This window comes from Kalmanozyma brasiliensis, assembly GCF_000497045.1.
Source record: "Kalmanozyma brasiliensis GHG001 unplaced genomic scaffold PSEUBRA_SCAF1, whole genome shotgun sequence".
NCBI lineage: Eukaryota > Fungi > Basidiomycota > Ustilaginomycetes > Ustilaginales > Kalmanozyma > Kalmanozyma brasiliensis.
Genome location: NW_015961948.1, coordinates 336,524 through 355,309, shown reverse-complemented (window position 1 = coordinate 355,309; position 18,786 = coordinate 336,524). Strand labels below are relative to the sequence as shown.

Sequence of the window (18,786 nt, the reverse complement as noted above, 5' to 3'; positions counted from 1 at the left end):
GGCGAGAATATACGAGACGGGAGGGAGGCAGAACAGAAGGGTTGGGAAAGGTGACAGGCTGAACGAACGGAGGCATGACAGGTGGGAAGGATGTGGCTCGCGTCCCAATCGGGGACGTGGTAGACGCCAGCCGTCGACCCTTCATCCAGTACCGTTTAGAAAGCGATGGCGAGCAGGGACGAAGCAAGCACCGCAGCGGCGACCAATCCCATCCCGCTCTTGCTCGACACAGCGGCATTGGGCTGTCGGTGATCGATCCCGCTCCCATTGCCGTTGAGACCGTTGATGACGCCGCTGCCGTTGTTCGAGCCCGCCTGGCTGGCACCGCCGTTGTTGCCATTCGTACCATTGCCGATGGCGCTCTCGGTCTGACCCGAGCCAGCGGTGTCCGAGTTATCGTTGGCGGATCGGTTGTTGGCGCCGCTACCCGGTTGAGCCGCGGGCACGTCGGTGCCTTGGGACGTGATGGAGTTCTTACCGGATACAGGACCGGTGAACGACTGTGCGGCTTCATCATCGATGCTCTCCTCGGCGGATTTTTGCGCTTGGGTCGCGCGGCCGACGTCGAGAGCCGTCGAGGCGAGGACGTTGTCGATCTGGTGGATGACTCCTTGTTGGGCGATGATGTCGGTTTGAAGGATCTTAGCGGTGAAGTTGCCTACTTTGACCGTGCCGGCTGCGTTGTCGAAGACGATGTCTTGGCCGGAAGAGGAGATCATGGAGCCCTGGTCGATGAGTAGGGGGGAGTAGACGACGCGGGATGCGACAATGTGCTGTCCCAACACGGTCGGAATCGCGGTAGGGTTAGGGAAGGTACCGACGTACTTGCGAATGGCCTCGTTGGTAGGCACGAACAGCGTCACTCCCGCCATGTTGTCAATGGTGCTAGCCAGCGCACCGTTCTGAACATTGGCAATGAGCGTCGAGATCTCGCTGTAGCCCATGAAGCGCAGCGTCTCGGTGATCGTACCGGGCACCGTCATGGCCATGCTGATCGGCTGCACCGTCACCGTGTCGAACCGCACGGGGCTCTGCACGAACGTATCGTTGTTCACCGCTTCAGAGACGAACGTCTTGTTGCCGGACTTGGCAAGCGCCACCGCCTGCCCTGCTCCACCGGGGAGCTTCGAGTAGGCGCTCTCGTTCAATAGCGAGTGCCCGATCGTGTGCAGAGGGTACGCGTTCAGGTTGGCTGCGTCAAAGTTGCCCCGCAGCACATGCTGCAGCAGCGTCGCCTCGAGACGCGACGAGTTGTTGGTCACCCACGTAGGGAGCTTCGAGATCGCCTCGTTGGTGGGAGCGAGGAAGAGCTTCTCCGTGTTCTCGGCAAAGATGCGGTCGGTGACGGTGGGGTGCGCCTGGAGGACGGTGGCGAGCGCGGTGAGATTGTTGTCGCGGAGGCCTTGGAGGAAGCTGTTGACGTCGCCACCTTGACGGAGGTCGAGGTTCTGGAACTGGGTCGCAAAGGCCGAGTGCGAGGTCGTAGCGAGCGCCAGGAGCGCGGAAAAGGTGATAGAGAATCTCATGGCGAACTGTCTTGAACGTGAGAGTCGTCAAAAGTTGATGGAGTCGAGAGCAGTGGAAGAGGGGGAAGCAGAGAAGAGGCTGGAAAGAGTGGCAGCCTGTGGGAAAGGATCGAGAGAGGAGTGAGAGTGGCAGACGGGGGGATAAAGATGGTAGAGGGAAAAGAGGACATATCCGCTTTCATCGTCAGGACTTATATGAGATCCTCGACAGACACAGGCGGCAGGCTCCGGCATCATATGGACAATCAAGGCACCTCCGGCCGTAAAGCGAGCTCTGATGTTCGCCATCTGACGGTCGAAGATCCAGCCAAGGCCTGGACGGAGGAGAGAAATGAAGGCTGCAGATCTGCTTGTGGCAACTGGCGCGGCAGGGTGTGCATCAGAGGGAGTGCCTCGAGCCGCGTGAAGTCGAGACTTGGCATCTGCCTCCTTTCATGCCCATGCGCCGTCCAGCAGGAAGTCGTTTTAGGCGGATGATCTGCTTCGGAAGCCTTACAGACAGGAACAGTAGATGCCATGTACGGCCAGCTATTGGTGCAGGATCGGCGACGTGCATTCGCAGGCAAGGGACTTGGACAGTGCAGGCGGGAGCCTAGCACAGGGACGGCCGAAGCGTTCGCTTGGCGGCATGGGACTGGAGGGGCACGTCCCCGCCAAGCTGGCCGGTGCAGGCATTTGCTCGACATCAGTTTCACTCGCCGAGTAATGGCAGCTGGATTCGGCAGGGTCTCGAGCAGCTTCCATGAGGTGCAGATCCATTCTAGGCACGCAAGCGCCGCCCGACCGCTCTCTGTGAGATCAAGCCCTGAGCTTCGTTTTGCCTTGCCAGAACGCTTCCTGAGGCTTTCGCGCGTCCATTGACCGCTGATTATGATCTCTGCAGCAGAGATGAAGGAGCGTCGTGTATCGAGCGCTACACCAAGGATCGCGACAACTGCTTGTCTCACCAGGATCGACGTCGCATAGAAGCGAATCAGGGAGCATGTTCGAAAAGGCTCGGTCAGCGATCCGTTTCTGAAACAGGAGATGCGCGTTGCAGATCATCCTGTGTCGCCGCTTCTCTAGTCATTGCAGCGCTGATGCAATTCGGTCAGGCTGGCACGGCCACTGTGCCATCAGAACGAGTCGGGGCGATCCATGATCGACCCGCTTAAGTTTTTTGACAGCTGCACCTTTTGGGCCAGCGCTCCGAAGGGGCATGCCAGCAGGTGCGATTTTCGTCAAAGCTTTAATTTCTCCCAAGGCACTAGACGAGTGTCATGCAGGTGTCAAGCAAATGATGTGCAATGCGCGTCGGCGGCTCGGAGATGCGCCTCGGATTCGGTGGTGCGTTGAGGTTGAGGTTGCACACGGCATGGCGGCTCTCTCTCTGAGCCTAGAAGGACAGGGTGCTTGGCCTTTCAGCTGCACAGCCCGAGCTTCAGTTGGAAGGGAGCGGGTCGTGTGCAAGGGGCTGAGGCACGAACGTCCCCGCTCCAGCTGTCGTCACTTGTGGGCAGAATCTCGACCTCATTCCGCGCTGAGAGGGCCCGTTCGATTCCTGGAACCGCTGCGATTACTACGATAGGACTGCAGGTCCCGGCCCGTTGTAGAGAAGGGTACGACAGCCAAATTGATGAGCTCCTCGCTGGGTGCGGCGAGTTGCATCGTCGAGTTGTTTTCGTCTTCAGAACGCTCGAGTCAAAAAAGGCGAATAAATTGAGGACCGGAAAGTCCACCTTTAATTATGCCCTGGATCGGGAACACGATCTCGATCTGGCCCTCATCAACGACCGTGCCTCACCTCCTGCAAGACTCTCCCTGGCTTCGCACAAGACACTCCACCCTTGTAACAAGCTCGGACAGGGCAACAGAAGCCAAGCACACACGAGAGAGACTGAAGCTTTTCAATCGCAACGAGGAAGTATTTACAAACGACTGATGAAGCTGTCCCTCAGCGCTGTCCCTAGTGTCGAGACAGATTACTTGGCGAACCATCGCATGAACTTGCCAATGATGTGAAGCAAGACGACGGAAAAGACGAAGGCGATGGAGAGCACGAGCACGACGACGGGGTCGACGCTGAGTCCCTTGCTGTCGTCGGTGTAGAGGCGCATCATGGTCGACGACGATCCACCGGCACCGGCGGCGCGTGTCGAGTTGGGTTTCGCTGCGGCCTGCTGTGCGGCTCGTCGGCTGTTGGATCGGTCGAGGAGGAAAGTGCCATGTCGAGTGAGATGAAACGGGGAGAACACAGAGGGGTTGCGGTGGTCAGCATCCTTGTCCGACTGTCAGGAAAGGAAGGGCGAGGTGCGCAACCGCGAGTTCGAGGTACATACCGGACGGCCTGCGAGTTCTTGCTTGCCAAAGCGGCGAGGTTGGGCTGGGCGCCGGTAGCTTTTGCGTCAGACTGCAGATGAGAATGTCGTCGTGCGAGTGTCCATGCGATGCATAGCGAAGTTGCGGTCGGAACATTGATCCGGGCGTAGTCAGCCGAAGCGAGTAGTTGATTGTTGTCGTCGAGAGCGTTGAGAGTGCGACAAGATGCAGGCCGGGTACGAATGCGGGTGTCACAGGTTGAGGGCGATCAGTGTGCGAGTGTGACATGAGGGGGAGACGGAGGCGATAGTCAGTCACAGATGCGCTCCTAGTTATCGTCTGCAGCCTCTACGCGGTCGTGAGAATACGTACCATATTTATTGTGTGCTACAGGGATGACAAAGCAGGGATGACCGTGTTCGATGCAATGTTGCTGCTGTTCGAGACTCGCAAGGATGATGTGTCGACGGATGGGATGGAGGGCGAAATGCGAATGGTTGGTCTGATCGTCCCAAGGTGCATTTGCGAAGAAGTTGCCCCACGCTCAGCCTGCCTGCAGCCCAAAGCGGCGTTCACTTTAGAATTGGCTTCCACCTCACTCACTCGGTCCCGCTACCATTTCTTATCGGCCGACAAGAATTTCCACCTTCTCACACTTCCACTGAAATTTGAGCCTCCATTCTTCTCATCACCTCCTCCTGTCCTTCACCCGTCATCGCAGCGATCGTCCACTCAACACGATGAAGCTGAACAAGCTCAAAGTGCGGCCGAAGAAGGACGCGGCTTCTGCGCCGTGTGCCGCCGAGTTCGCCACCATGCTCGCATGCTGGGCCTCGAGCAACGACCTCAACAACATCGGCGCTTGCAAGGACTCGGCCAAGGCGTTGCAGGATTGCATGTCCAGCAAGAGATCCCGCGGCGGCGTCTCCAAGCCCACCATCAACTACCACCTCGCAAGGCTGTCAAAACAGATATGATGTTTTCAAGCATTCATACATATCGACATCGGCAAGCATGACGCCGCTCACTCGCAATAGTGCACATCAAAAAGCCTGGACGACTTCCTTGGCCATTCTGATCATATGCGTCCCTCAGCATCTTCACAAGCTTGCGTGCTGCCGACCACACAAGACGACACCGGCGAGTCGCAGCCGAAGACTCCACGAAGCACCCACAGCAGCTGATGCATTACAAAAGGGCCAACGACAGTTGGCATCAACCTGTAACATTACCATTCGGACCATCGACTCTGAACATCTCAGAAAACAGACGGCCATGTACATTAGCAACAACATCAAAATCGCACAACTCAGCACTCCATCTCATCACCGTTCCTCGGAGCCAAAGTTTGCAGACGACAGAGGAGAGAACTGTAGAGAATGGGTATTTGAATAGTGTACATCGCCGGTGCAAAGACAGACGGAGCGGGACAAGATGGAGCAGTGAAGAACAACCTAGCTATCGAAAGTCTCGATCGTCTCGATGAAAGCCTTGCTCAACGAGCCGATCGTCGGATCCGTCTCGATACAGTCCAAGATCTGCAGCGACATGGCCTCGGCGTCGACGCTGCCGTACACCCGCTCCACGCGCACGCTGTCCGCCAGCAGGATCGACCGGCTTTCACCGACACCCTTGAGGTCCGAGGTGGCCGTAATGACGATCTTGCTCCTCTTGTTGGGGAGCAGCACCGAGGCTTGAAGTGCCACCTCGTTGTCAACGCGTTCGGCGGCGGCGGAGGAGCTGGTTGAGGCGTCGGGCGTTCCGTTGAGAATGCTCGGAGGGCATTTGGCGAGGTCGTCGACAAGTTGCACGGGGAATCGGCAGCGGAGGTGCTCGATCTCGGCGAGTAGAATGCGCTGGCGGATGAGCGTCTGTGAGATTCGGCGCAGGATAACGAGGGCGTCCTGAGGAATACCGTCGGCGAACTCGACGTCAAAGTCGCCTTGCAGGATTTGGACGGACAGCTTTCGGACAAGGTTGGTGTCGTCGTTGCTCGCCCGTGTGCCCTTTTGCTTGAGCTGGATGCGCGAGACCTTGCTGTTGTTTGGCAGTTGATTGCTGCTGCTACTGGTCAGCAGCGACATGGAGACTTGCAGCCAGCCGTCGAGGATGAACACGACATCGCGACTGCCGCCAAAGTCCACATTCTCGGCTCCTTTCTCGACCTCGTCGAGAGTGGGATCGAAACCGTTGTCGAGGACGCGAACGAGATGCAGCTTCTCGAGGTTGCGAATCTCGCGCAACAGACGTCCTGCTTCACCACGCGTGTAGCCCTGGATCTGGTCGACGGTGGCATGCGCCTTGTCGACCATCTCCTGTGCCGCCGCCATCTTTTCGCGGTTCTCCTCGAGTCGAACGAGGAGACGCTCGTGCTGCTCTTCGACATCCATCACCTGGGCGCGCATCGACTCGAGCACCTCGTGTTGCTCCTCGATACTCGAATAGAGACCCTTGAGCTCGTCGGCGTCGCATGTCTCGATCTCGTCTTGACGTTTCTTGGCCAGGGCCAGATCGGCTTTGAGCTTGGCGTGCTTGACGCGCAGCACCGGCAAAATGTCCTGTTGCAGCTGTTCCTTCTTGGAGTTGACGATGTGCAGATCGCACTGCAGACGACCATGGTAGGCCTGAAGCGTCTGGATCATCTCCTGATCGAACTCCTTGTCGAGTCGCCAGCCGTAGTAGTCGGCGCTGACAAGAGCACGCGCGGCCTGCTTCTGCAACTTGAACTGCGCCTCCATGTCTCGTCGCTCCTCCTCGTTCTGCAGACCCATGATCTCGCGGACAAAGTCGGGCGGCGAGTCGTAGAAGGCTTGCTCCATCTCGACCATCTTCTCCCTGCCGTCGTCCACCTGCTCCTTGATCTCCCTGCAGGCTTCTCGAAGGGCCTCGAGCTGGGGCACGGATCCGCAAGCTGCCTTGACGAGACGCATCATCGAGACGGGTCCCTGAGGCTCTGCTGAAGCGCCATCCTGAGCGGCTTGTTCGCCATTGGCCGGTGGCACAGGCTTGCGACGCGACGCGCTCATGTCGTCGTTGAAGTGTACGCCAACAAAGCGGAGGAAGTCATTGAGCGGCATCTGAACGGGCACCTGGTCGCGCTCGTCGTTGCTGTAGTCATCAAAGCTGTCGACACCGACACCCACCTCCGAAGCAGCAGAATTTGCAATCGAAGTGTCATGTGCATCGCTGCTCGGTCCGTTGGAGCTCCTGACACGAGACTCGACGGCTGAGTGGAAAGAGTCCTCGTTTGTGGCCGCGGAAGATAGATCGGGCAGGATGGCAGCCACGAGCGAAGACCGCCCCGCTCGTCGTTTGGGACTCATGCCCTTCGATGGCGAGAACCGCGAAGAGGATGCTACGGGACCACTGGATGGCCAGTTGAAGCCGACGCTGCTCAGAGACTTGCGCTGACCCGCGAGGACTTTGGCCACCGAGGTCTTGTTCTTCGATGAAGGCGATGCGCTCGCTGCACGACCTGCCTGGGCGAGGTTGTGCGCTGTCAATGGAGCTCCCGGCTGTCTGTCGGCAGCGTCCTGGGTCTGCACGCGTCGTGCAGGAGAGTGCTGATAGGCGGGCGAAGCAATGCCGCCAATGATGGAGCGTCGGAACGTCGTAGTGTCGGAGGGCAAGCCGGCGTGTGGCAAGTGTCCCTTTGGCGGCAGAGTGCCTCCGACACGCTGGGCAGGCGAGTGCATGCTTGCGTCAAGAGCAGCGACGCCTCCACGCAGAGACTGGCGGAAGCGGCTAGGCGACTTGCCCGGCGTGGGTTGGAATGGGCTTGGCGCGCCAGTGCCGAGCTTGGTGGGTGACCTTGAAGGACTGTGATGAGGCTTAGATGGCGAGACATGGGAGCCCATGGGCATGGTCATGTCCATGGCCACCGACACGTCGTCGGAAGAAGCTGGACCGAAGGCCCTGCTGGAGCTCGAATCAAGCGAATCGACCAGATCCATGTCGCTCGAAGCATGGTCCTTCTCCCGGATGAATCCGGTGACAGCACGAGTCATCTCCATAGGCATCGTGGCATCCGCTTGAATAGTATCGTCGCCGTCCGAGTCGCTGCTGCTCACATCAGGGAACTTGGCGATGATCGTCGTCGTGGCGTCGCCATACTTCTTGGCCTCGATTCTCGTCGTGATAGCCTCGGTCATCTCCATACCGTCGCCGCCATCGTTGCTGCTGTCCGAGTCTTCCGAGTCGCTCTCACCGCCGCCGACGGCTGCGTGGACGCCGGTGAACTCCATGGTGGCCGTCTGGTCCAAGTCCATGCCGGATGCGTCTGCTGCGCGCTCGGTGCTGTCGGAAGCATCAGTGGAGGCAGAGTCGTCTGCGGCAGTGTTGCTGCTTCGTCTGCGTTTGAGCGCCGGTGCAGACGCCATTGATTGAGTAATGTCCATCTGCATGGATTCCTCTCCGTCAGCAGCCAGGCTCATCTCGACCTGGTCATCCGAGGTATCAGCGAGGGTGCGCTTGTTGACGGAGCCATGTGTGCCTGTGAATTCCATCGAAGCGGAGACGTTGCTATCATCCGTCGATGCGTCTAGCGAAGGATCAAGAGTCGAGTCATCGTGAGGCAAGGAGGCTGCGATGGATGCGGCTAGAGACCTGGCTGCCAGCTCGTTAGAGGCGTCGAGGTCCATGTCAGACTCGGATTCAGACTCGCTTTCGCTGTCGCTGTCCGAGCTTGAGTCATCCTGCGACTGGATATACGAAGCAAAGCCGGCACTGACGATGGACGAGCTGGCGGGCGTGGATGGCGGCGAAGTCTGTTCTCTCCTCAAGCTGCCGAGACGCAGAGTGGGCTCGTCGCGTGCGAATTCCGTCTTCTCCTGTCGAGAGCTGAACGTGACTCTCCGCTTTGGACGGAGGACTTGCGTCATGGCATTCCTGGGTGCAGATGTGGCGGCAGTAGGAGCAGAGAGGATGCTCGTCGCGGCACCACCGAGCGAGCTGAAGGATGGAGTCTGTATGGAGTCACGCGCCCTGGCCATGCTCGCGCCCAAGCTGGAGGTGGAGGCAGCACTGCGTTCTGGAGCGTTGGAGTTGGGCAGTGATGCTCTGCTAGACTTGCCATTCGTCGCTGATTCTTGCCTGCCGATCTGAGCGATCTGGTCGGTGAGGGAAGGCATGGACAGACCCTTCCTGGACTCGGGACTTGGCACGAGACCGGTGGGGCTGAGGAAGATCTGTGGGACCTGACGAATGGCGCTCTTTCGTGGTGCTGGTGCATTACGTCTGCTCGTCGCCGCGACGGTGGCGTTTGCCTTTGTGGTAGACTCTTTGAGCAACGTATCGCGCTCCTCACCTCCGCCTCCAATCGAAGCGGCGCGCTTCTTGTTGGTGGCGCGATCTTTTGCTGCCTTCATGGTGTCGTCCCTGCTGGCGGTGGAGGAGAGTCTGGCGGATCTGTTGTTCTCTTTGGCGGCATCATGGAGAGATACTTTGGTGGTCATGGAAGAGCCTCCGAGGGGAACACCGCCCGAGCCAGTGCCGGCGAGCGACATTCTGGACCGCGGTGATCGTCGTGGTTTGAGAGGTGATGGCATCGTGAAAAGGTCTCTACTCTAATGGTGTATGGCGCAGTCGAACGTGTGCAGTTTGTGATTGTGGGGACGAGAGAAGTGACGGTGAATGTGGCGGCTGAGCAGGGAGGTGATGGATGTCGAGAGCATCAACTGATCCGGGCAGAATCGCTCATCGGCTTGTCCGTGGCTCCATGTGTTGGTCTTTCTGGCAGTCACAGCAGACGCGCAGACTGAGCTGCAGTCGCGTCTCTCCTTCCTGTCTTCCTTTGGCGAAATCCCAAAAACAAAAATCGCGATTCTAAGCAGGCACAAGCGCAGCGAAAACCTCGAGTGTTGCTCTCTCTCTCTCTCAGTCGCGCTGATCCTCAAGCTTTCAGGGTGCAGCGGCACGTGACTTCGATTTTTGACAGGACCACTTCCTTGACTGCTTCTTGGACATCCTCTTCCAGCCATACCGACAAACATTCCCCTCAATCCTGCGCCGACGTCAGGGCCGCAAGCTAGCCATGACGGTCGCATATACAATCGAGAAAGCGTAGCGGATCTGCCTCGATATTGAAGCGGGCAGCACGGCGGGACGAGGAGCGCAACGATGGTCGTCCACCACAAGCTTCCCCTCGAAAGCTTGCTCTACTGTGCAGCCCCTATGGTGGGACAGTCAGACCTTCCTTTCCGCCTACAGACTGTCCGAAATGGAGCGACTTCCACTTGGACGGAGATGTATCTTGCTTCCAAACTCAACTCCGATCGAGATACGCTCCACACTCTCTGCAAGACTCTCAAGCTCGGACGGAACACCCCTGACAACGTCATTCGCGACGTCAACAATCCTCTGGCCGGCAAACCAGCGCCGCAGATCGTGCAGCTGGCCGGAAACGATGTGCAGCAGCTCGTAGAGGCCGCAAGGAAGGTGGCACCCTTCGCGGACGCAATCGATCTGAACCTAGGCTGCCCGCAAAAGCATGCTGAGGAGGGTCACTACGGCGCCTATCTATTGCCCAAACAGAACTGGCCCCTTCTCGCAGAGATCGTGTCGAGTCTGGCACAGGCTGTAGATGTGCCCATCACCACCAAGATCCGATTGACGGTCCCAAAGGAGCAGACTCCGGAGCTTGCTGTGGTGCTGGCGCGCGCGGGAAGCAGTCTCGTCACTGTCCACCCACGGTTTGCTTCGTCCGTTCGACGAAGGAAAGGCCTGGCGGACCTCGATCAAGTGATTAGAGTGCGAGAAGCTCTGCAGGTTGAAGGACTGCTTCGAAGCGGCGATCGACCGCATGGCGACACCGCAGTAGTCAGCAATGGCAACGTCCGATGCTGGTCCGACGTCGTCACGAATCTCTCCCTAACGGGTGCAAGCGGCGTCATGGTAGGCGAGACGCTACTGGAGAATCCAGCGCTGTTTCGTCCTTCCCTACCAGAGGCGTATGAAGATGGACACTTCTGGGAACGGTCATCCCGCGCAATGGCTGAAGAGTACATCGATCTCCGCTACCAGTATGATGCCTTTGAAACGCCCTTCAAAGTCGTGAGGCAGCATCTGCAGTCGATTCTCTGCTCCATCCCGCACAACATCGACCCGGAGGCCTTGGCGGAACAGCACCGGTACGCGGCAGACACGAAAAGGGTCATCGCAGCCATCAGGACCGAACAAGCCCTCGCCAAGTTTCGGTATTGCTGACGGCAAGCCGCGTTCTTGGACAAATTCTCGTCACATTGGATCCTTATACCCTGCAATCAGAACGAGAGATTGCTATTCCGCCTCACCAGGATCAGCTTTCAGAGATGGTGAGCACTTCAGATTTGGAATGCGTGAGATTGAGCCATGAGCAATGTGATCGTAGCAACAGAGAATGCGTGTGATTTTGATGTGATGTTGACCGGGACTTGACTAGCAGAGAACGTATCCGAACCATGTCTTTGCTCTTCACCACCCATCGCCGGCGTACGGATTGTACCCCGGGGTGCGTCCTCCGTCTGCTGCTGGGTTGTAGGCAGGTGTCTTGCCTCCGTCACCTAGCGGGTTGTAAGCTGGCGTCTTGCCACCGTCTCCATAGGGATTATAGGCCGGCGTCTTGCCACCATCGCCTGCGTAAGGATTGTAAGCAGGTGTTCGGCCACCGATGCCGCCTGCACCACCATAGCCACCGCCGTTCGAGGCTGAGGAAGCGACAGGCTGCGAGTAGCCGCCGTAGCCGCCTCCAGCGCCGTTCGAAGACGATCCGTAACCGCCTCCTGCCGAAATGGGCTGCGAGCCGCCGTAAGGATTGTAGCCGCCAGGAGCGCCCATCGAGCTGCCGCTGGACGAGTAGGGATTGCTCGACATGCCACCGCCCATGCTCGAGCCCGCTCCGTTGTATCCGCCACGACTCGGCGGACCCGAACCACTCCCGGTCAGCTTGGTGCTGCGGCCGGTGACGGGGTCCTTCTCCACCAGCCAGTCGAGGCTGACAGTGATGGGCTTCGAGACCGAGGTGAGCTCGATGCGCGCCATGTTGCCCGTCGTCTCGGTGATGCGACCGCGGTAGGTCTTGTAAGGCCCCTTGATGATGGCGACGTTTTTGCCCCTGTGCATGTCGCGTCCACCGAAACGGCGCACTCCTTCGACGCGGACGTCGTTGGCACCTCCACCGCTGAGGTTGGACAGCGCTGGATTCATCTTGGACAGGTCGCCGCCGTCCTTCTTGGTCTTGGTCGACACGCTCTTCGGTGCCAAGGGCTCGAGTGTACGAGCACGCGCAATGAAAACGCCACCGTTCTCCGTGTACTCGCGATTGTGCAGGAAGACGATCATCGACTGGTAGATGTGAAGCACCTGACCCTGACGCAAGCGTGAGAAGGGACCCGCGACTTCCTTGACCATGTCTCCAGCGCGGATCTCGTTGCCGTCGTGATCGAGACCGAACGCACGGCTGGTGTCCTTCTTGGAGCTGATCTGGTGCGGCTTGACCGAGACCACCTGTCCAGTCTGGTCGAGCACCTTGAAGCTTTCGCGTTCGATGTTGAAGATGATACCCACGGTCTGAGCATCGAGCTGAACCAGGTTGTGCAGCTCGTAGCCACTGATGACGTTGACACCGGAGCCCACCTCGGCAGCCTGGCGAATATCCTTGCTGAACACCGATACCTCGGCCATGGACAGATCCGAGAGGAAAGTCGTCACGTTGTCTTCAACTTTGACCACCAGACCCGTCTCGTCGGCGTGCTTGCCCGACATGACCTTGATATGGTCACCAGGCTTGAAACGCTTGCGAACGCTGCGTGCCGGTACCTCGACGACTTGGTCCATGAGGTCTTCGTGCTCGAGCTGGATGGTGATGATCTCGTTGTTGATGGCCTTGACGATACCGTAGACACCGGCCTGCTCTCCTTCGAAGATCTCGACCTGGTCTTTTGGTTGCAAGAGCGCTTCGGTCGCCTTCTTGCTTGCATCGGCGATCAGGCTGAGATCGACGGCACCCAGCTTTTGAATACCATCCTCCATGGAGCTCTCACCCGCAAACTTGGTGATCTCGTCGAGAGTGGGGTTGACGTTTTCGGTGATGATACCCGTGACTCGGACGTCCTTCTCCAAGTAGCCATCGCGGTAGCTGTCGTTCTGGAACACCCACTGACTGCCGCGCTTGGTGGGCGTGTCCTTAGGGTAGGCCTTTTGCACTTCTTCGGGGTTGAAGAATCGCTGTGGTGGTCTGAAGGCGACGGTCGTGGCGGACGAGCCTGCGCCCTTCTTCCTCTTGCGTCCGAGACTGTCGGTATAAAGGCCGCTGTCCTTCGGGTTGAGGTCGATACGAGGGATCATTTTGAGTCCGACTTCCTCGCCGTTCTCAGATACATCGAGGACCTGTGCCAAATCTCCAGCGTACTTGCCACGCTTGATACGGACCCAGCCGCCTACTTGGATTTCGTTCTGCACCTTCTGAAGCTTGAGCAAGTCGGCCATTTCCGAGATGGGGATGAGGTGGAGCGACGTGGTCTGTCGTGCATAGGCACCCGCGAGACCATTGCAGGCTTTGACGACATCATCAGCTCGGCGAGCTTCGACATAGACTCTGCCGGGAATGGTATCACGGCAAAAAGCCGAAATGATGCGCATGGGGCTAGACGTGAAGTTCTCCGCCATGGCCTTGCGGACGAGCGTCATGACAATGTCTCGCTCTCTACCAGGCTTGCACGGAACGCCCCACAAGCTGGGATCTTCGACGGAGGGCATGAGCAGGCGCTGTGGCACCTCGGCGTAGTCGGACTGCGCAGCATAGCGAGCAGATCGGCCGTAGCGTTGGCGCAGCTCTTCTGCGAGCGCTTCGGCGTTGGTGTCTTCCTCCTGTCGTCGGAACCGGTCGAGCCTCTGGTTGTCGGCAGCAGCGCGCCTCTGTACGTCCTCGGTGTCGTCGGGGATGTCCTCTTCGATGAAGCCGTCCTCTCGTGCCAACTCTTCCTCCTCCTCGTCGAGATCCTCTTCGTCATCGTCGACCTCGGCTTCGACATCGAGGAAACGATTGCGACGTTGCTTCTTGGCTCGTCTGCGGTAAGCGCGTCCACCGTCTTCCTCGTCCTCCTCATCCTCATCGTCGTCATCCTCATCGTCCTCGTCGTCGTCGTCATCTTCATCGTCGTCTTCGTCCCTACGCCTCTCGTCCTGTTCTTCGTCGTCATCATCGTCTTCAGCGAAGGGGTCGATAGGCCTCTTGCCGCCGTGCTGGACCCTTGGTCTGTTGTCCTGGTCGCCATCCGCGAGAGCACGAGGCTTCTCGTCCTCGTGCTTGATGTCGAGGTCGTTCTCCATGGTGACTGCGCTGCTCAAGCTAGAGCGCTCAGCGTCCAGTGGAGGATATACTGCTGGTCACTCGGTGTGGACTGAAGCGGGTTGTTGGTGGACCGAGTTGCGTCTTGGCAAGGCGGGTGAGGTCCAGAATCGCCCGACGACGTTCAAATGACGACGTAATCTGAACTCTTCTGTCGGAATGCAGTGGAACGAACGGATCAAATGATGATGAAAGGTGCAAGGGAAAGAGGCGATGGTAGAGATGAACAGAGGGGTCCTGGCTGCGATTTCTGGCGCGCAGTTGTGAGACTGCAGGCGGTCTGCGAAGCTCGAGCCTCTGCGTCAAAGTCAGCGTCACTCGATTGAAATCGGGCGCTGATCGGCGATGGACTCAGCCCAGGCGTGTCGGGAAGAAAAGCAAAAAAAGGTTGAATAAATTTCAATTCTTCTTGCTCGCGCACCCTTCCAACCAACCAAAAATTTGTGCCTTGCTTGGCTAAGTTGATGATCCGATCATGACGAGGCGGACCAAAGCTTGGATCACTAAGAGGCGGCGTTCACATATGATACGTGGTCAATCTGAATGAAAAGGATGCTGAAGGCGAATGAGGGCGGACAGAGAGCTGTGTGATGACCCAGAGTCGGGCTTAGACCGACCGAATCGGACCAGACGAAGCTGAGGAGATGTGCTCGAAGACACCGAGGAAGCTTGCGAAAATGATTCGGAACGCGGAGCCAAAGAGCGCCTCGACGAGCTCAGTGCCACTTCTTCCAGGACGGTGTGTGAAACCAAGAAAAGTTGAAACGCAAGCAAGTGACCAACACTGTCTTGGACAGCTGACCACCATCACCATCATCATCACCCTCATCCCGTCCTCTCATTTCTTCTGCAAAATGAGCCTCCTTCGCACACAGGCACCTCGCTCCGTCGCCAGGGCGCTGGCTGCCCAGAAGTCGGTCGCCGCCGCTCCTGCTTGCGCTCGCACCCTCGTCACCCGTCCTTCCACCCAGTCGCCCAGCACCCTCGCTGCTCGCGCTCGAGTTTGCGCCGCTCAGCTTCCTCGCGTCGCCATTGCCTCGCAGCTGCGAACCTACGCTGCCGAGTCGGGCAAGTTCGAGCGTACCAAGCCTCACATGAACATCGGCACCATCGGCCACGTCGACCACGGAAAGACCACCCTCACCGCTGCCATCACCAAGACCCTCCACGAGGCTCAGGGTACCGGCAAGTTCATCGACTATGCCTCCATCGATAAGGCTCCTGAGGAGCGTGCTCGTGGTATCACCATCTCCACCGCCCACGTCGAGTACGAGACCGGCAACCGCCACTACGCCCACGTCGACTGCCCCGGTCACGCCGATTACATCCGTAACATGATCACCGGTGCCGCCCAGATGGACGGTGCCATCATCGTCGTCTCGGCCCCCGACGGACAGATGCCCCAGACTCGTGAACACCTGCTGCTCGCCAAGCAGGTCGGCATCAAGAAGCTTGTCGTCTTCATCAACAAGGTCGACCAGATTGATGACCCCGAGATGCTCGAGCTCGTCGAGATGGAGATGCGTGATCTCCTCTCCACCTACGGCTTCGACGGTGAGAACACCCCCTTCGTCTCTGGCTCTGCCCTTGCCGCCCTCGAGGGCAAGACCCCCGACGTCGGCCAGCAGGCTATCCTCAAGCTCATGGAGGAGACCGACAAGTGGCTCGACCTGCCGCCTCGTGACCTCGAGAAGCCCTTCCTCATGCCCGTCGAGGACGTCTTCTCCATCCCTGGTCGTGGTACCGTCGTCACTGGCCGTGTCGAGCGTGGCACCATCAACAAGGGTGCCGAAGTCGAGATCCTCGGTCTCGGCAACACCTTCAAGACCACGCTCACCGGTATTGAGATGTTCCACAAGCAGCTCGACCAGGGCATGGCCGGCGACAACATGGGTGCTCTCCTCCGTGGTGTCAAGCGCGAGCAGGTCAAGCGTGGTCAGGTCATGGTCATCCCTGGCTCGATCAAGCCCGTCAAGAAGTTCCGCGCCCAGGTATACATCCTCAAGAAGGAGGAGGGCGGCCGATACACCCCCTTCATGAACAACTACCGCCCACAGCTCTTCATCCGCACGGCGGATGTCACCGTGTCGCTCACCCACCCTCCTGGAACCCAGGACGCCGACGAGAAGATGGTCATGCCCGGTGACAACGTCGAGCTCGACGGCGAGCTGGTTCACGACATTGCTCTCGAGGAGGGCTCGCGTTTCACCCTCCGTGAGGGTGGTAAGACCGTCGGAACCGGTATCGTTACCCAGATCCACTCTTAAGCGGAGGAACACGACTCTTCGCCCAAAAGCATGCATCAGCTCGCGTGCCACTCAACAGATGATCTTGTACGATATTCACACCACCTATACATCGAGTCCTTTTCCCGCCTCGCTTCCGTTCCTGCATTCAGATGTGCGTCCCTTGTTCTTTTACCGTTCACTCTTCCGATATTGCGACACCACTCTCCGTATCTGCTGCGTGAGGCTCGTGTGTTGTGGGTGAGATGCATGGGTATATTTGCTGCAAATAAGTTTTCAGTACATGGGAAAGACGGTCCAGCCCGCTTGCCGGTCTTTCTCGCTGTTGATGCGGTCCCAGTCGAGCTCGACTGAGCCTCCGTCAGCCATTGGCAGAGTGGGAAGGCCCAAAATCGCAGCGCACGGTGTGCAAATGGAAGTAAGGTAGTCATCTAAGCCGTCGACCGCGGCCTCGGGCTGTGTGCCATCGGATTCGTCAACTTCGACGCTCGCGAGAGGGAGGCGAACCGACTTGCCACCAAGGATCCCAACCTGGGCTTTTCGCCACGAGCAAGCAAGACACTTGCCCTGCTTCTTGCGCAACAGACCTTCGTCCTTGCGCCTGGTCCGAAGATTGGCCACCTGCCACGGGTTGGGCATTGAAGCTTCGCCCTGAGTCCCTCCTTCTGCTGCTTTGCTTTCCGCACCTGCTCGAGGTTGCGTCATGGCAAGCGAGTCCTCCCATCGAAGAATGTGATGTCCAAGGCCGTAGTTGTGCTTGTCGTCCGCAGCGAAGCGGAGCATGGTTGGGGTGGAGAGACAGGTGATACGAGGAAACGGTACGAAGGCTGTGCCCACCGGAGCGCCCTCGATGTTGGATGTGCTGAGGCCCTTGCGAAGTGCTTTGTTTTCGCTTGGACGCAGTGCTCGCACTTGCTCGACGACAAAGCAGTGGACACAATCGCCTTGGTGCAGAATCCAGTAGGGCTGGCCAACGCGGATCAAATCGATCTGATCGAAACGCAGGTCGAGCCCACCGCCTTTCGAGATGGAGGCGATCTTGGGATCAGAGTTGCCCACCAGCCCTTTCCAGTCGTCGATGAGCGTGGCATAGTCAGCTTCAAAGGCTGCATCGCCGTGTTCAATGCCTTTGACGTAGAGCTTGTCCTCGATGACCAGCGCTGCGTCCGTCTGTCTTCGTCGACCCGTGAAGCGCGCAGTGCGAACGTCTTGGGAATCGTCGTCCTCGGTGGTGCCGAAGGCTGACTCAAGCGGCTGCTCTCCAGCCTCGCGTCGCTTGATATAGCGTCGAAGGCGTTCTTGCCAGTCGCACCGCTCCGGCTGTTCGTCGGACCAGCACACGAGAGAAGAGTGAAGGTCCGCGAGAGTCTGCAACGAAAGAAGCTCGACAGTTTGGGTACGCCTCATGCCTCCAAGCCCGTCGCCACAGATGCGCTTGACGTAGTCGTCTCTGGCGGTGTCGCCATCGTCATCGGAGGGCGGGTCGTACGGATCGCCCTTGCTCTTGGCAGCGGCTGCTTCTTTGCTCCAGTCGATGCTGCTGCTGAACATTGAGATTGTGAACACATTCGGCTGTGCTTGTGCTGTTCGTACATTTGCTGTAGCTGAAGGGCCCGTTTGAGAAGATGGATGAAGCAGCCTATGGACCTCTTTGGCTTCAAAAGGTCGATCGAGTGAATTGACGTACTTTGTCTTGAGCCGATGAGCGTACACCTTGACTTGACGCTCGTTGTATCGGAAGGCTTTCGGAAGGGCAGCATCCATGTCGGCGAGAAGCACTTCTCGCTCTCTCCGAACTGCTTCCCATTCTTCCATCACGTCGAGTTCGGATTTGCCGTGTAACGCCTTAGCTCGCTTGGCACGAACCGGTCTCCCACGCTTCTTTTTCGAGGATGGTTCGTCCGCTTTGTGATCGTTCGGGTCCTCCCTTGCGGAGCCTGCCGACTGATCGTCCGATTCCGAGGCTGAGTGGTCGGCTGACTGAAGCTCGGATGCAGCCGATGAAGCTAGTGTTGAGCGGAAAGGGTTGGCGTTGCGTGACCACGTCTGCCACCGCTCTCGAATGGCGACAGAGAAGTCTTCGTCCAGAGCTTTGTTGCGGATGAACTCGCGGATCTGGTCGACTTCGTAGTCAACGGTGGACGGTCCAGCAGCATCATTGTACTTCCGTCGCAGCGTCTGCAATTTCGATATCCTGTCGTTTCGACGATCGAGCACCAGTGTGGATGGGCGAAGTGGCTCCGATGCGATTGAATCTCCTGTCTCTCTTCGCCGCTTTGGGCCGGACATGGTCGGTCCTGAAGGAACAGAGGTGACGCCGAAGTTTCAGCCCCTCTGCATGCGATTGTGCGAGCGTTGCATGTGGTCCAACCTTGGATACACAAAGGGGGGT

General features: G+C 58.4%; 8 protein-coding genes across 8 annotated transcripts; 3 read left to right on the top strand and 5 right to left on the bottom strand.

Moving 5' to 3' along the window:
- Nucleotides 1–155: 155 nt before the first annotated feature.
- On the bottom strand, nucleotides 156–1,526 carry PSEUBRA_000155 (FAS1 domain protein; the record flags this gene model as incomplete). The annotated part of the gene is made up of 1 exon (XM_016435761.1): nucleotides 156–1,526. The coding sequence occupies one exon, from the start codon at nucleotides 1,524–1,526 to the stop codon at nucleotides 156–158; it is 1,371 nt and encodes a 456-aa protein (XP_016294761.1).
- Nucleotides 1,527–3,487: 1,961 nt separating this feature from the next.
- Nucleotides 3,488–4,199, bottom strand: PSEUBRA_000154 (Protein transport protein SecG/Sec61-beta/Sbh1; the record flags this gene model as incomplete). Its single annotated transcript, XM_016435766.1, has 3 exons — nucleotides 3,488–3,701; nucleotides 3,845–3,915; nucleotides 4,197–4,199. The coding sequence occupies 3 exons, from the start codon at nucleotides 4,197–4,199 to the stop codon at nucleotides 3,488–3,490; spliced, it is 288 nt and encodes a 95-aa protein (XP_016294760.1).
- Nucleotides 4,200–4,564: 365 nt separating this feature from the next.
- PSEUBRA_000153 (uncharacterized protein) lies at nucleotides 4,565–4,801 on the top strand (the record flags this gene model as incomplete). Its single annotated transcript, XM_016435784.1, has 1 exon — nucleotides 4,565–4,801. One exon carries the CDS (start codon nucleotides 4,565–4,567, stop codon nucleotides 4,799–4,801), a length of 237 nt encoding a protein of 78 aa, XP_016294759.1.
- Nucleotides 4,802–5,278: 477 nt separating this feature from the next.
- PSEUBRA_000152 (Kinetochore protein) lies at nucleotides 5,279–9,370 on the bottom strand (the record flags this gene model as incomplete). Its single annotated transcript, XM_016435755.2, has 1 exon — nucleotides 5,279–9,370. The coding sequence occupies one exon, from the start codon at nucleotides 9,368–9,370 to the stop codon at nucleotides 5,279–5,281; it is 4,092 nt and encodes a 1,363-aa protein (XP_016294758.2).
- A 697-nt stretch (nucleotides 9,371–10,067) lies between these two features.
- On the top strand, nucleotides 10,068–11,027 carry PSEUBRA_000151 (tRNA-dihydrouridine synthase; the record flags this gene model as incomplete). The annotated part of the gene is made up of 1 exon (XM_016435785.1): nucleotides 10,068–11,027. The coding sequence occupies one exon, from the start codon at nucleotides 10,068–10,070 to the stop codon at nucleotides 11,025–11,027; it is 960 nt and encodes a 319-aa protein (XP_016294757.1).
- Nucleotides 11,028–11,273: 246 nt separating this feature from the next.
- Nucleotides 11,274–14,129, bottom strand: PSEUBRA_000150 (uncharacterized protein; the record flags this gene model as incomplete). Its single annotated transcript, XM_016435757.1, has 1 exon — nucleotides 11,274–14,129. One exon carries the CDS (start codon nucleotides 14,127–14,129, stop codon nucleotides 11,274–11,276), a length of 2,856 nt encoding a protein of 951 aa, XP_016294756.1.
- Nucleotides 14,130–15,002: 873 nt separating this feature from the next.
- Nucleotides 15,003–16,415, top strand: PSEUBRA_000149 (Elongation factor, GTP-binding domain protein; the record flags this gene model as incomplete). The annotated part of the gene is made up of 1 exon (XM_016435782.1): nucleotides 15,003–16,415. The coding sequence occupies one exon, from the start codon at nucleotides 15,003–15,005 to the stop codon at nucleotides 16,413–16,415; it is 1,413 nt and encodes a 470-aa protein (XP_016294755.1).
- A 255-nt stretch (nucleotides 16,416–16,670) lies between these two features.
- PSEUBRA_000148 (snRNA-activating protein complex, subunit 3) lies at nucleotides 16,671–18,683 on the bottom strand (the record flags this gene model as incomplete). The annotated part of the gene is made up of 1 exon (XM_059464319.1): nucleotides 16,671–18,683. One exon carries the CDS (start codon nucleotides 18,681–18,683, stop codon nucleotides 16,671–16,673), a length of 2,013 nt encoding a protein of 670 aa, XP_059320947.1.
- Nucleotides 18,684–18,786: the final 103 nt, after the last annotated feature.